Source organism: Bombina bombina, chromosome 5 (assembly GCF_027579735.1).
Source record: "Bombina bombina isolate aBomBom1 chromosome 5, aBomBom1.pri, whole genome shotgun sequence".
NCBI lineage: Eukaryota > Metazoa > Chordata > Amphibia > Anura > Bombinatoridae > Bombina > Bombina bombina.
Window position 1 is genome coordinate 814,281,623 of NC_069503.1, and position 13,847 is coordinate 814,295,469.

At 40.1% G+C, this 13,847-nt stretch overlaps 1 protein-coding gene across 1 annotated transcript in view; it reads right to left on the reverse strand.

Moving 5' to 3' along the window:
• RAB12 (RAB12, member RAS oncogene family) overlaps positions 1–13,847 on the reverse strand; it is a 197,321-nt gene that overhangs the window by 42,859 nt on the left and 140,615 nt on the right. Inside the window, exon 4 of the mRNA XM_053714928.1 lies at positions 11,759–11,848. Within this exon, the coding sequence (XP_053570903.1) occupies positions 11,759–11,848 (90 nt within the window). The remainder of the gene's footprint in view (positions 1–11,758; positions 11,849–13,847) is intronic.

Below are 13,847 nucleotides of genomic sequence, written 5' to 3' on the forward strand. Positions count from 1 at the left end.
TCCCTACATGCTCCCTAATTAACCCCTTCAAAGCTGGGCATAATACACATGTGGTGCGCAGTGGCATTTAGCGGCCTTCTAATTACCAAAAAGCAACGCCAAAGCTATATATGTCTGCTATTTCTGAACAAAGGGGACCCCAGAGAAGAATTTACAACCATTTATGCCATAATTGCACAAGCTGTTTGTAAATAATTTTAATAAATTTGTGAAAAAGTGAACGATTTTTTGTATTTGATCGCATTTGGCGGTGAAATGGTGGCATGAAATAGAACAAAATAGGCCTAGATCAATACTTTGGGATGTCTTCTAAAAAAATATATATATACATGTCAATGGATATTCAGGGATTCCTGAAAGATATTAGTGTTCTAATGTAACTAGCGCTAATTTTGAAAGAAAAAAAAAAAGGTCTGGAAATAGCAAAGTGCTACTTTTATTTATGGCCCTATATATTACAAAAAAAGCAAAGAATATGTAAACATTGGGTATTTCTAAACTCAGGACAAAATTTAGAAACTATTTAGCATGGGTGTTTTTTGGTGGTTGTAGATGTGCAGATTATAGGGGTCAAAGTTAGACAAAGTGTGTTTTTTCCTCATATTTTATAATTTTTTTATAGTAAGTTATAAGATATGATGAAAATAATGGTATCTTTAGAAAGTCCATTTAATGGCGAGAAAAACGGTATATAATATGTGTGGGTACAGTAAATGAGTAAGAGGAAAATTACAGCTAAACACAAACACCGCAAAAATGTAAAAATAGCCTTGGTCCCAAATGGACAGAAAATGGAAAAGTGCTGTGGTCATTAAAGGGACAGTCAACACCAGAATTTTTGTTGTTTAAAAAGATAGATAATCCCTTTATTACCCATTCCCCAGTTTTGCATAACCAACACAGTTATAATAATACATGTTTTACCTATGTAATTACCTTGTATCTACGCCTCTACAAACTGCCCCCTTATTTCAGTTGTTTTGACAGATTGCATTTTAGCCAATCAGTGCTCACTGCTAGGTAACTTCATGTGCATGAGCTCAATGTTATCAATATGAAACACATGAACTAACATCCTCTAGTGGTGAAAAACTGTCAAAATGCTTTCAGATTAGAGGTGGCCTTCAAGGTCTAAGAAAACATAATTTATGCTTACCTGATAAATTTATTTCTCTTGTAGTGTATTCAGTCCACGGGTCATCCATTACTTATGGGATATATTCCCCTCCCAACAGGAAGTTGCAAGAGGATCACCCAAAGCAGAGCTGCTATATAGCTCCTCCCCTCACATGTCATATCCAGTCATTCGACCGAAACAAGACAAGAAAGGAGAAACCATAGGGTGCAGTGGTGACTGAAGAGTTAATTAAAATTTAGATCTGCCTTAAAAAAGACAGGGCGGGCCGTGGACTGAATACACTACAAGAGAAATAAATTTATCAGGTAAGCATAAATTATGTTTTCTCTTGTTAAGTGTATTCAGTCCACGGGTCATCCATTACTTATGGGATACCAATACCAAAGCTAAAGTACACGGATGATGGGAGGGACAAGGCAGGAACTTAAACGGAAGGAACCACTGCCTGTAGAACCTTTCTCCCAAAAACAGCCTCCGAAGAAGCAAAAGTGTCAAATTTGTAAAATTTTGAAAAAGTGTGAAGCGAAGACCAAGTCGCAGCCTAGCAAATCTGTTCAACAGAGGCCTCATTCTTAAAGGCCCAGGTGGAAGCCACAGCTCTAGTAGAATGAGCTGTAATTCTTTCAGGGGGCTGCTGTCCAGCAGTCTCATAGGCTAAACGTATTATACTACGAAGCCAAAAAGAGAGAGAGGTTGCCAAAGCTTTTTGACCTCTCCTCTGTCCAGAATAAACGACAAACAGGGAAGAAGTTTGACGAAAATCTTTAGTTGCCTGTAAATAGAACTTCAGGGCATGGACTACGTCCAGATTATGCAAAAGACGTTCCTTCTTTGAAGAAGGATTAGGGCACAATGATGGGACAACAATCTCTTGATTGATATTCCTGTTAGAAACTACCTTAGGTAAAAACCCAGGTTTAGTACGCAGAACTACCTTGTCTGAATGGAAAACCAGATAAGGAGAATCACAATGTAAAGCAGATAACTCAGAGACTCTTTGAGCCGAGGAAATAGCCATCAAAAACAGAACTTTCCAAGATAAAAGCTTAATATCAATGGAATGAAGGGGTTCAAACGGAACACCCTGAAGAACTTTAAGAACCAAGTTTAAGCTCCACGGAGGAGCAACAGCTTTAAACACAGGCTTAATCCTAGCCAGAGCCTGACAAAAAGCCTGGACGTCTGGAACTTCTGCCAGACGCTTGTGCAAAAGAATAGACAGAGCAGAAATCTGTCACTTCAACGAACTAGCAGATAAGCCCTTTTCCAAACACTCTTGTAGAAAGGACAATATCCTAGGAATCCTAACCTTACTCCATGAGTAACTCTTGGATTCGCACCAATATAAGTATTTACGCCATATCTTATGATAGATTTTTCTGGTAACAGGCTTCCGAGCCTGTATTAAGGTATCAATAACTGACTCTGAGAAGCCACGCTTGGATAGGATCAAGCGTTCAATCTCCATGCAGTCAGCCTCAGAGAAATTAGATTTGGATGGTTGAAAGGACCTTGTATTAGAAGGTCCTGCCTCAGAGGTAGAGACCATGGTGGACAGGACGACATGTCCACTAGGTCTGCATACCAGGTCCTGCGTGGCCACACAGGCGCTATCAGAATCACCGATGCTCTCTCCTGTTTGATCTTGGCAATCAGTCGAGGCAGTAGCGGAAACGGTGGAAATACATAAGCCATGTTGAAGACCCAAGGGGCTGCTAGAGCATCTATCAGCGCCGCTCCCGGGTCCCTGGACCTGGATCCGTAACGAGGAAGCTTGGCGTTCTGGTGAGACGCCATGAGATCCAGTTCTGGTTTGCCCCAACGACGATTCAGTTGAGCGAACACCTCCGGATGAATTTCCCACTCCCCCGGATGAAAAGTCTGGCGACTTAGAAAGTCCGCCTCCCAGTTCTCCACGCCTGGGATGTGGATCGCTGACAGATGGCAAGAGTGAAACTCTGCCCAGCGAATTATCTTTGAGACTTCTAACATCGCTAGGGAACTCCTGGTTCCCCCTTGATGGTTGATGTAAGCCACAGTCGTGATGTTGTCCGACTGAAATCTGATGAACCTCAGTGTTGCTAACTGAGGCCAAGCTAGAAGAGCCTTGAATATTGCTCTTAATTCCAGAATATTTATTGGGAGGAGTTTCTCCTCCTGAGTCCACGATCCCTGAGCCTTCAGGGAGTTCCAGACTGCGCCCCAACCTAGAAGGCTGGCATCTGTTGTTACAATCGTCCAGTCTGGCCTGCGAAAGGTCATGCCCTTGGACAGATGGACCCGAGAAAGCCACCAGAGAAGAGAATCTCTGGTCTCTTGATCCAGATTTAGTAGAGGGGACAAATCTGAGTAATCCCCATTCCACTGACTTAGCATGCATAATTGCAGCGGTCTGAGATGCAGGCGCGCAAATGGCACTATGTCCATTGCCGCTACCATTAAGCCGATTACTTCCATGCACTGAGCCACTGACGGGCATGGAATGGAATGAAGGACACGGCAAGCATTTAGAAGTTTTGACAACCTGGACTCAGTCAGGTAAATTTTCATCTCTACCGAATCTATAAGAGTCCCTAGGAAGGAGACTCTTGTGAGTGGTGATAGAGAACTCTTTTCCACGTTCACCTTCCACCCATGCGACCTCAGAAATGCCAGAACTATCTCTGTATGAGACTTGGCAATTTGAAAGCTTGATGCCTGTATCAAGATGTCGTCTAGATACGGAGCCACCGCTATGCCTCGCGGTCTTAGAACCGCCAGAAGTGAGCCCAGAAGCTTTGTAAAGATTCTCGGGGCCGTAGCTAACCCGAAGGGAAGAGCTACAAACTGGTAATGCCTGTCTAGGAAGGCAAATCTTAGGTACCGATAATCTTTGTGAATCGGTATATGAAGGTAGGCATCCTTTAAGTCCACTGTGGTCATGTACTGACCCTCTTGGATCATGGGTAGGATGGTTCGAATAGTTTCCATCTTGAATGATGGAACTCTTAGGAATTTGTTTAAGATCTTTAGGTCCAAGATTGGTCTGAAGGTTCCCTCTTTCTTGGGAACCACAAACAGATTTGAGTAAAATCCTAGCCCTTGTTCCGTCCGCGGAACTGGGTGTATCACCCCCATTACAAGGAGGTCTTGTACACAGCGTAGAAATGCCTCTTTCTTTATTTGGTTTGCTGATAACCTTGAAAGATGAAATCTCCCTTGTGGAGGAGAAGCTTTGAAGTCCAGAAGATATGCCTGGGATATGATCTCCAACGCCCAGGGATCCTGGACATCTCTTGCCCATGCCTGGGCGAAGAGAGAAAGTCTGACCCCCACTACATCTGTTTCCGGATAGGGGGCAATGCCTTCATGCTGTCTTAGGGGCAGTAGTAGGTTTTCTGGCCTGCTTGCCCTTGTTCCAGGACTGGTTAGTTTTCCAGGCCTGTCTGTAACGAGCAACAGTTCCTTCCTGTTTTGGAGCGGAGGAAGTTGATGCTGCTCCTGCCTTGAAGTTTCGAAAGGCACGAAAATTAGACTGTTTGGCCTTTGATTTGGCCCTGTCCTGAGGAAGGGTATGACCCTTACCTCCAGTAATGTCAGCGATAATTTCTTTCAAGCCGGGCCCGAATAAGGTTTGTCCCTTGAAAGGAATATTAAGCAATTTAGATTTAGAAGTCACGTCAGCTGACCAGGATTTAAGCCATAGCGCTCTGCGCACCTGGATGGCGAATCCGGAGTTCTTAGCCGTTAGTTTAGTTAAATGTACAATGGCATCAGAAACAAATGCATTAGCTAGCTTAAGTGCTTTAAGCTTGTCCATAATTTCATCCAATGGAGCTGTGTGAATGGCCTCTTCAAGAGACTCAAACCAGAATGCCGCAGCAGCAGTGACAGGCGCAATGCATGCAAGGGGCTGTAAGATAAAACCTTGTTGAACAAACATTTCTTAAGGTTACCTTCTAATTTTTTATCCATTGGATCCGAAAAAGCACAACTATCCTCCACCGGGATAGTGGTACGCTTGGCTAAAGTAGAAACTGCTCCCTCCACCTTGGGGACCGTTTGCCATAAGTCCCGTGTAGTGGCGTCTATTGGAAACATTTTCCTAAATATAGGAGGTGGGGAAAAGGGCACACCAGGTCTATCCCACTCCTTGCTAATCATTTCTGTAAGCCTTTTAGGTATAGGAAAAACGTCAGTACACACCGGCACCGCATAGTATCTATCCAGCCTACATAATTTCTCTGGAATTGCAACTGTATTACAGTCATTCAGAGCCACTAAAACCTCCCCTAGCAATACACGGAGGTTCTCAAGCTTAAATTTAAAATTAGAAATCTCTGAATCTGGTTTCCCTGGATCAGATCCGTCACCCACAGAATGAAGCTCTCCGTCCTCATGTTCTGCAAACTGTGACGCAGTATCAGACATGGCTCTCACAGCACCAGCGCGCTCTGTCCTTATCCCAGAGCTATCGCGCTTGCCTCTTAATTCTGGCAATTTAGATAATACTTCTGTCAGGGTATTATTCATAATAGTGGCCATGTCTTGTAAAGTGATTTGTATGGGCGTCTCTGATGTAGTTGGCGCCACAATATCACGCGCCTCCTGAGCGGGAGGCGAAGGTACCGACACGTGAGGAGAGTTAGTCGGCATAACTTCCCCCTCGTCGTCTGGTGATAATTCTTTTATAGATAATGACTGACCTTTATTATTTAAAGTGAAATCAATACATTTAGTACACATATTTCTATGGGGCTCCACACTGGCCTTCAAACATAATGAACAAACAGATTCATCTGTGTCAGACATGTTTAAACAGACTAGCAATGAGACTAGCAAGCTTGGAAAACACTTTGAAATAAGTTTACAAGCACTAAATAAAACGCTACTGCGCCTTTAAGAAGCACAAAAAATTGTCACAGTTGAAATAACAATAAACCCAATCAGTTATAGCAACCAAATTTTTACAATAAATGTATTAAGTTAGCAGAGAATTGCACCCACTTGCAAATGGATGATTAACCCCTTAATACCCAAAACGGATAATAATAAAGAAAAAAACGTTTTTTAACACAGTCAAACACACTGTCACAGGTCTGCTGTGACTGATTACCTCCCTCAAAATGACTTTTGAAGTCCCCTGAGCTCTCTAGAGACGTCCTGGGTCATGCAGGAAGAAACAGGAAGACAGAGACTGAATTTTTACTGTGTAAAAAAGCGCCAAAACAGGCCCCTCCCACTCATATTACAACAGTGGGAAGTCTCAGTTAACTGTTTCCATGCAGAAATATAAGCCAGCCATGTGGAAAATTCATGCCCCAATAAATTTTATCACCAAAGTACCTCACAAAAACGATTAAACATGCCAGCAACCGTTTTAAACATCTTTTTCTTTTTTAAAGAGTATGTATCTCTATTGATAAGCCTGATACCAGTCCTTCTACGGCATTTAAGACTTATTACATTACCTCAGTAATAGCAGCATTTTCTTAGTCAAATTCCATTCCTAGAAAATTACTTTACTGTATATACATTAATCAGCCTGATACCAGTCACTTCCACTGCATTTAAGGCTGTACTTACATAACATCGGTATCAGTAGTATTTTCTTAGTCAATTCCATTCCTTAGAAAAATATTTTACTGCACATACCTTATTTGCGGAGGACCCCGCACGCTATTCCCTTTCTGAAGTTACCCCACTCCTCAGAATGTGCGAGAACAGCCAGTGGATCTTAGTTACTTCTGCTAAGATCATAGAAAACACAGGCAGATTCTTCTTCCAAATACTGCCTGAGAAAAAAACAGCACACTCCGGTGCCATTTAAAAATAACAAACTTTTGATTGAAGAAATAATTAAGTATAAAACACCACTCTCCTCTCACGACCTCCTTCTATGTTGAGGGTTGCAAGAGAATGACTGGATATGACATGTGAGGGGAGGAGCTATATAGCAGCTCTGCTTTGGGTGATCCTCTTGCAACTTCCTGTTGGGAGGGGAATATATCCCATAAGTAATGGATGACCCGTGGACTGAATACACTTAACAAGAGAAATTAGCATATGAACCTCCTAGGTTTAGCTTTCAACTAAGAATACAAAGAGAACAAAGCAAAATTGGTGATAAAAGTAAATTGGAAAGTTGTTTAAAATGATGTGCCCTATTTAAATCATGAAAGTTATTTTTGGACTTGACTGTCCCTTTAAGGGGTTAAACTATGGCTACATTATTGTACAGCAAAAATAAATAACTATTTAGAAAAATATTATAGTTTACTAGTCAGAGATAGATTAGTGCATGTGTCTTTAGACATCTGGCAGCGGAGTTTGCAACAAAGTTTATAGTAATGTTATACATAGTTGCAAGAAAAAAAACAAATTTTAATATACAACACTTCAAGGATTACTTAATCTGTGCTAAACCCTTATAAAGTAAAAATAGTCCTCCAACCACGTTACCTTCAAAAAGCAAGATAGAACAAAAAAAAGCGGAGCAATTAAAGGAAGCAGAAAGAGATAGCCTATATATAATAAGTTACAATGTAAGTCCTCGAATTGGGGTATTATACTTAAGTAACAATGTGAACAAATTAAAAATAGATATGAAAATATATATGGAAAGCAAGTAACAAAACAAAGTGAGTTAAATAAAGTTTTATTAGTGACAATTTTGCAATAAAATAATAAAAGTTGAAATAAAAATAAACTATGCCGGCATCAACGTGAACAACCAATTTATAAGTTGTTCTAGTATTAGTACCCTAGAAATATAAAACCAATTATGTAGGATAAATATAAATGCCTAAAGATTATACAATAATAGTCAGTGTGTTACATATAGACTATACGTATCAGAGATCTCAAATCACATAGGCACAAAAAACACATACGAGCACATGAGGGATGCCTCCTGCCCCTCCTCTTATTTAACTTGGTATTGGAACCTTTGGCAACTAAATGAAGAAATATATATTCAGGTATAGATATATACAGGTATAGAAATAGCGGTAAATAGATACCACCTCTATCTATATGCCGACAACATATTTATTCAAAACCCAGATGAACACTTATATAGCATTTTTTAAGTTATTACTGAATTTGGTCAACTCTTGGGATTTAAGATTAATGGTAACAAATCAGAAGTATTATGGTTAAATAAAAAAAAAAAAAAAGATGATTGTGACATTAGAATTTTTTTTTATTCTTAGAGCCTCCAAACTATATAACATACCTAGGTATTAATATATCCCCTAATCTGGATAAATGGTACAACCTTAATTTTGAGAAAATATATTTATTTATAGAGCAATCTTTCAAAAGATGGAATAATCTGCCCCTTTCATTTGCTCTTATGTGTTATTTGTGCCTGTGTGATTTTATGTCTCTAATGATAAGTATAGTCTATATGTAACACAATGACTATTATTCTATAATCTTTATTTAGGCATTTAGATTTATCCTATATAATTGGTTTTATATCTCTAGGGTACTAATACTAGAACAACTTATAAATTGGTCGTTCACGTTGATGCCGGCATTGTTTTTATTTTTATTTCAACTTTGTATTAATTTATTGCAACATTGTCACTAATAAAACCTTATTTAACTCACTTTATTTTATTACTTGCTTTCCATATATTTTTCATATCTATTTTTAATTTGTTCACAATGTTACTTAAGTATAATACCCCCATTTGAGGGCTTAAATAGAAATTTATATCTAGGAGATCTCTTCCTGCTTCCTATACATAGTTGCAACGCTGCTGTCATAGAATGCTAAAAACACATGCACGCTTTTAACCCCTTAAGGACGAGACCACTTTTCCATTTGTTGACCGTTTGGGACCAGGACAATTTTTACATTTCTGCGGTGTTTGTGTTTAGCTGTAATTTTCCTCTTACTCACCCACACATATTATATACCGTTTTTCTTGTCATTAAATGGACTTTCTAAAGATAACTTTATTTTCATCATCTCATAATTTACTATAATTTTTTTTTATAAAATATGATGAAAAAATGGAATCCCCCCCACACTTTTTCTAACTTTGACCCTCAAAATCTGTTACACATCTACAACCACCAAAAAACAACCATGCTAAATAGTTTCTAAATTTTGTCCTGAGTTTAGAAATACCCAATGTTTACATATTCTTTGCTTTTTTTGCAAGTTATAGGGCAATAAATACAAGTAGCACTTTGCTATTTCCAAACCACTTTTTTTCTTCAAAATTAGCGCTAGTTACATTGGGACACTGATATCTGTCAGGAATCCCTGAATATCCCTTAACATGTGTATATATTTTTTTAGTAGACAACCCAAAGTATTGATCTAGGCCCATTTTGTTCTATTTCATGCCACCATTTCACTGCCAAATGCATTCAAATAAAAAAAAAGTTCACTTTTTCACAAACTTTAGGTTTCTCACTGAAATTATTTACAAGCAGCTTGTGCAATCATGGCACAACTGGTTGAAAATGCTTCCCTGGGATCCCCTTTGTTCAGAAATATCAGACATTTATGGCTTTGACATTGCTTTTTGGTAATTAGAAGGCCGCTAAATGCCACTGTGCACCACACTTGTATTATGCATCAGTGAAGGGGTTAATTAGGTAGCTTGTAGGGTTAATTTTTAGCTTTAGTGTAGAGATCAGCCTCCCACCCCCTGATCCCTCCCTGACCCCCCTCAAACAGCTCTCTTCCCTCCCCAACCTCACAATTGTCACCACCATCTTAAGTACTGGCAGACAGTCTGCCAGTACTAAAATACAAAATCAATCTCTCTCTCTCTCTCTCTCTCTCTCTATCTATATATCTATCTTTATCTATATATATCTATCTTGCACTCAAAGTCAGGGGGCCTTAAAAAAGTACTCCTAGGAGTAATCTAACAAGCCATGTGGAAACTAGGCCCCAAATAAAGATTTATCACCCTCAGAGAAAAAAACGTTTTTATTTTTATAATCATGCAAACGTTTTTACACTAAGTAATATAAGAATTAATATGAATATTATCCCTTTTTGCAAGCATGATCCTGGTTGTTGTTAAATCACTGTATCAGGCTTACCTTAAATATACCAGGCACTGTCAGCATTTTCTAGACCTTATCATCTCTCTAGAAAAAAATATACTGAACATACCTCAAAGCAGGCAATCTGCAGACCATCCCCCCAACTGAAGTTTTCTTTCCATACTCTTCAGTTATGTGTGAGAACAGCAATGGACCTTAGTTACAAACCGCTAAGATCATCAAACCTCCAGGCAGATTCTTCTTCTAATTTCTGCCTGGAGAGTAAAACAGTACAACGCCGGTACCGTTTAAAAATAACAAACTTTTGATTGAAGGTAAAAACTACACTAAGTGACCACATATCTCTTGATACTTCCTTTCTTGTCGAGAGCTGCAAGAGAATGACTGGGGGTGGCAGTTAGGGGAGGAGCTATATAGACAGCTCTGCTGTGGGTGTCCTCTTGCAGCTTCCTGTTGGGAAGGAGAATATCCCACAAGTAATGGATGAACCCGTGGACTGGATACACCTTTACAAGAGAAATATATATATTTAGTGCTTGTCAGTCCGCCCCTGATGATCTGTGTCAGTCATGATAAGTTATGTAATGTACACCGACCAGGTGTACATTACATAACTTATTATGACTGACAGAGATCACATGAGGACCGGTCCGGTTAATAATTATTTCATTCAGCAGTGAGCAGTCAGTAGCACACTACACCAGTACACCGGCAGTCCGGCACCAGTAACGGTTTACTTTTTACCCCCTACCCTACAGCCTGTCAGTGCCACTGCTCACTGCTGAATTAAATAATTATTAACCGGACCGGTCCTCATGTGATGATCTGTGTCACTCATGAGAAGTTATGTAATGTACACCGACAGGGTGTACATTACATAACTTATCATGACTGACAGAGATCACATGAGGACCGGTCCAGTTAATAATTATTTAATTTAGCAATGAGCAGTCAGTCAGTGGCACACTACACCGGCAGTAGTAATGGTTAACCTTTTTTACCCCCCTACCCGGCCTACCGGTTGTGCTTGTGCTGTCACTAACGGTCCGTTCCTCAGGCAGGGGCCAGGGCAGCAGCTGATGATGTAACTTGTCAGTCACTCTAGAAGTCCACCAGATTTCGGATCCACCTCTGTCTGTCTCACTTTATTCAATTTGAAGAGCCTAGGCTGCCGGATGACGGGCTTCTTAGGTGGAGTCCCAACAGGTCGGAGTGTCACGCATAACAGCAGTCTCTGTTACTCTGTTCCCGCCAGACAGTGGTCCTCTATTTGCGCATGCGCAGCAGGAAGTCAAACAACTCCAGTCCGTTCGTTCTCCGGGTGCTGTCAATCACCAGGAGAACATACATGGCCAGAGTTGATTGGCTGAGGCTCCCAGTCCTAGCAAAATAAGAGGCCTCACTAGAGATGCCTCTATAATAGGTTTTTCAGCCGCGCTGCAGCTACAAATAACCACCGGGTGGCGCAGCAGAGCGGCTAGTGATACAAATTTATTAAAAATATTGCGCAATAGAGAGAAAGCAGAACCTGCTGCCTCTACTGCGCAATATTAGAAAGTTTTGGGAAAAAAAAACAACTGTTTATCCAATGATTTTCATTACCTTTTCTCCCTGTTGCCTTGTAATTTCCCTGTCAATTTCACAGTCCAACTTATTTCCAACAAGAAGGAGCTCTGCCTCTTCAGATGCATACTAGAAAGAAAATGAGAAAAAAAAGTGTCTAAAATGTCATCAGTGTATTAATGCCAAGATTATTTCTTTGATTTTCTTTTTCCAGATGCTTTTAACAGTATAAAAAAAAATAAAAAATGTACGCTTACCTGATAAATTAATTTATTTCATGGTGGTGAGAGTCTACGAGCCATTACTCATGGGATTCAACTCCTGGCTACTAGGGGAGGCAAAGATACCTAACATTTCATAAGCTTGTAATCCCTCTCACCTCTCTGGTATCCCAGTATAATCTATAGTCGAGAAAGGGAGAAAAACGAAGTAGGAAAGGACAAAGCAAGGTAAATAAGGCACATACTAAAACTTCTGCCAATTGGAAAAATAAAGGGCGAGTCTTGTGGACTCTCACAATGAAAAAAAATGAATTTATCATCAGGTAAGCATACATTTTGTTTTCTTTCATAAAGTGGTGAGAGTCCACAAAAACATAATTTATGCTTACCTGATAAATTCCTTTCTTCTGTTGTGTGATCAGTCCACGGGTCATCATTACTTCTGGGATATTATCTGCTCCCCTACAGGAAGTGCAAGAGGATTCACCCAGCAGAGTTGCTATATAGCTCCTCCCCTCTACGTCACCTCCAGTCATTCGACCAAAGACCAACGAGAAAGGAGAAGCCAAGGGTGTAGTGGTGACTGAATTATAATTTAAAAAATATTTACCTGCCTTAAAAAAACAGGGCGGGCCGTGGACTGATCACACAACAGAAGAAAGGAATTTATCAGGTAAGCATAAATTATGTTTTCTTCTGTTATGTGTGATCAGTCCACGGGTCATCATTACTTCTGGGATACCAATACCAAAGCAAAAGTACACAGATGACGGGAGGGATAGGCAGGCTCATTATACAGAAGGAACCACTGCCTGAAGAACCTTTCTCCCAAAAATAGCCTCCGAAGAAGCAAAAGTGTCAAATTTGTAAAATTTGGAAAAAGTATGAAGCGAAGACCAAGTTGCAGCCTTGCAAATCTGTTCAACAGAGGCCTCATTCTTAAAGGCCCAAGTGGAAGCCACAGCTCTAGTGGAATGAGCTGTAATTCTTTCAGGAGGCTGCTGTCCAGCAGTCTCATAGGCTAAACGTATTATGCTACGAAGCCAAAAAGAGAGAGAGGTAGCAGAAGCTTTTTGACCTCTCCTCTGTCCAGAATAAACGACAAACAGGGAAGAAGTTTGGCGAAAATCTTTAGTTGCCTGCAAGTAGAACTTGAGGGCACGAACTACATCCAGATTGTGTAGAAGACGTTCCTTCTTTGAAGAAGGATTTGGACACAAGGATGGAACAACAATCTCTTGATTGATATTCCTGTTAGAGACAACCTTAGGTAAGAACCCAGGTTTAGTACGCAGAACTACCTTGTCTGAGTGAAAGATCAGATAAGGAGAATCACAATGTAGGGCTGATAACTCAGAGACTCTTCGAGCCGAGGAAATAGCCATTAAAAATAGAACTTTCCAAGATAACAATTTTATATCAATGGAATGAAGGGGTTCAAACGGAACACCCTGTAAAACGTTAAGAACTAAGTTTAAACTCCATGGCGGAGCAACAGTTTTAAACACAGGCTTGATCCTAGCTAAAGCCTGACAAAAAGCCTGGATGTCTGAATTTTCTGACAGACGCCTGTGCAACAAGATGGACAGAGCTGAGATCTGTCCCCTTAATGAGCTAGCCGATAAACCCTTTTCTAAACCTTCTTGTAGAAAAGACAATATCCTAGGAATCCTAACCTTACTCCAGGAGTAATCTTTGGATTCACACCAGTATAGGTATTTACGCCATATTTTATGGTAAATCTTTCTGGTAACAGGCTTCCTAGCCTGTATCAGGGTATCAATAACCGACTCAGAAAAACCACGTTTTGATAAAATCAAGCGTTCAATTTCCAAGCAGTCAGCTTCAGAGAAGTTAGACTTTGATGTTTGAATGGACCCTGAATCAGAAGGTCCTGTCTTAGAGGT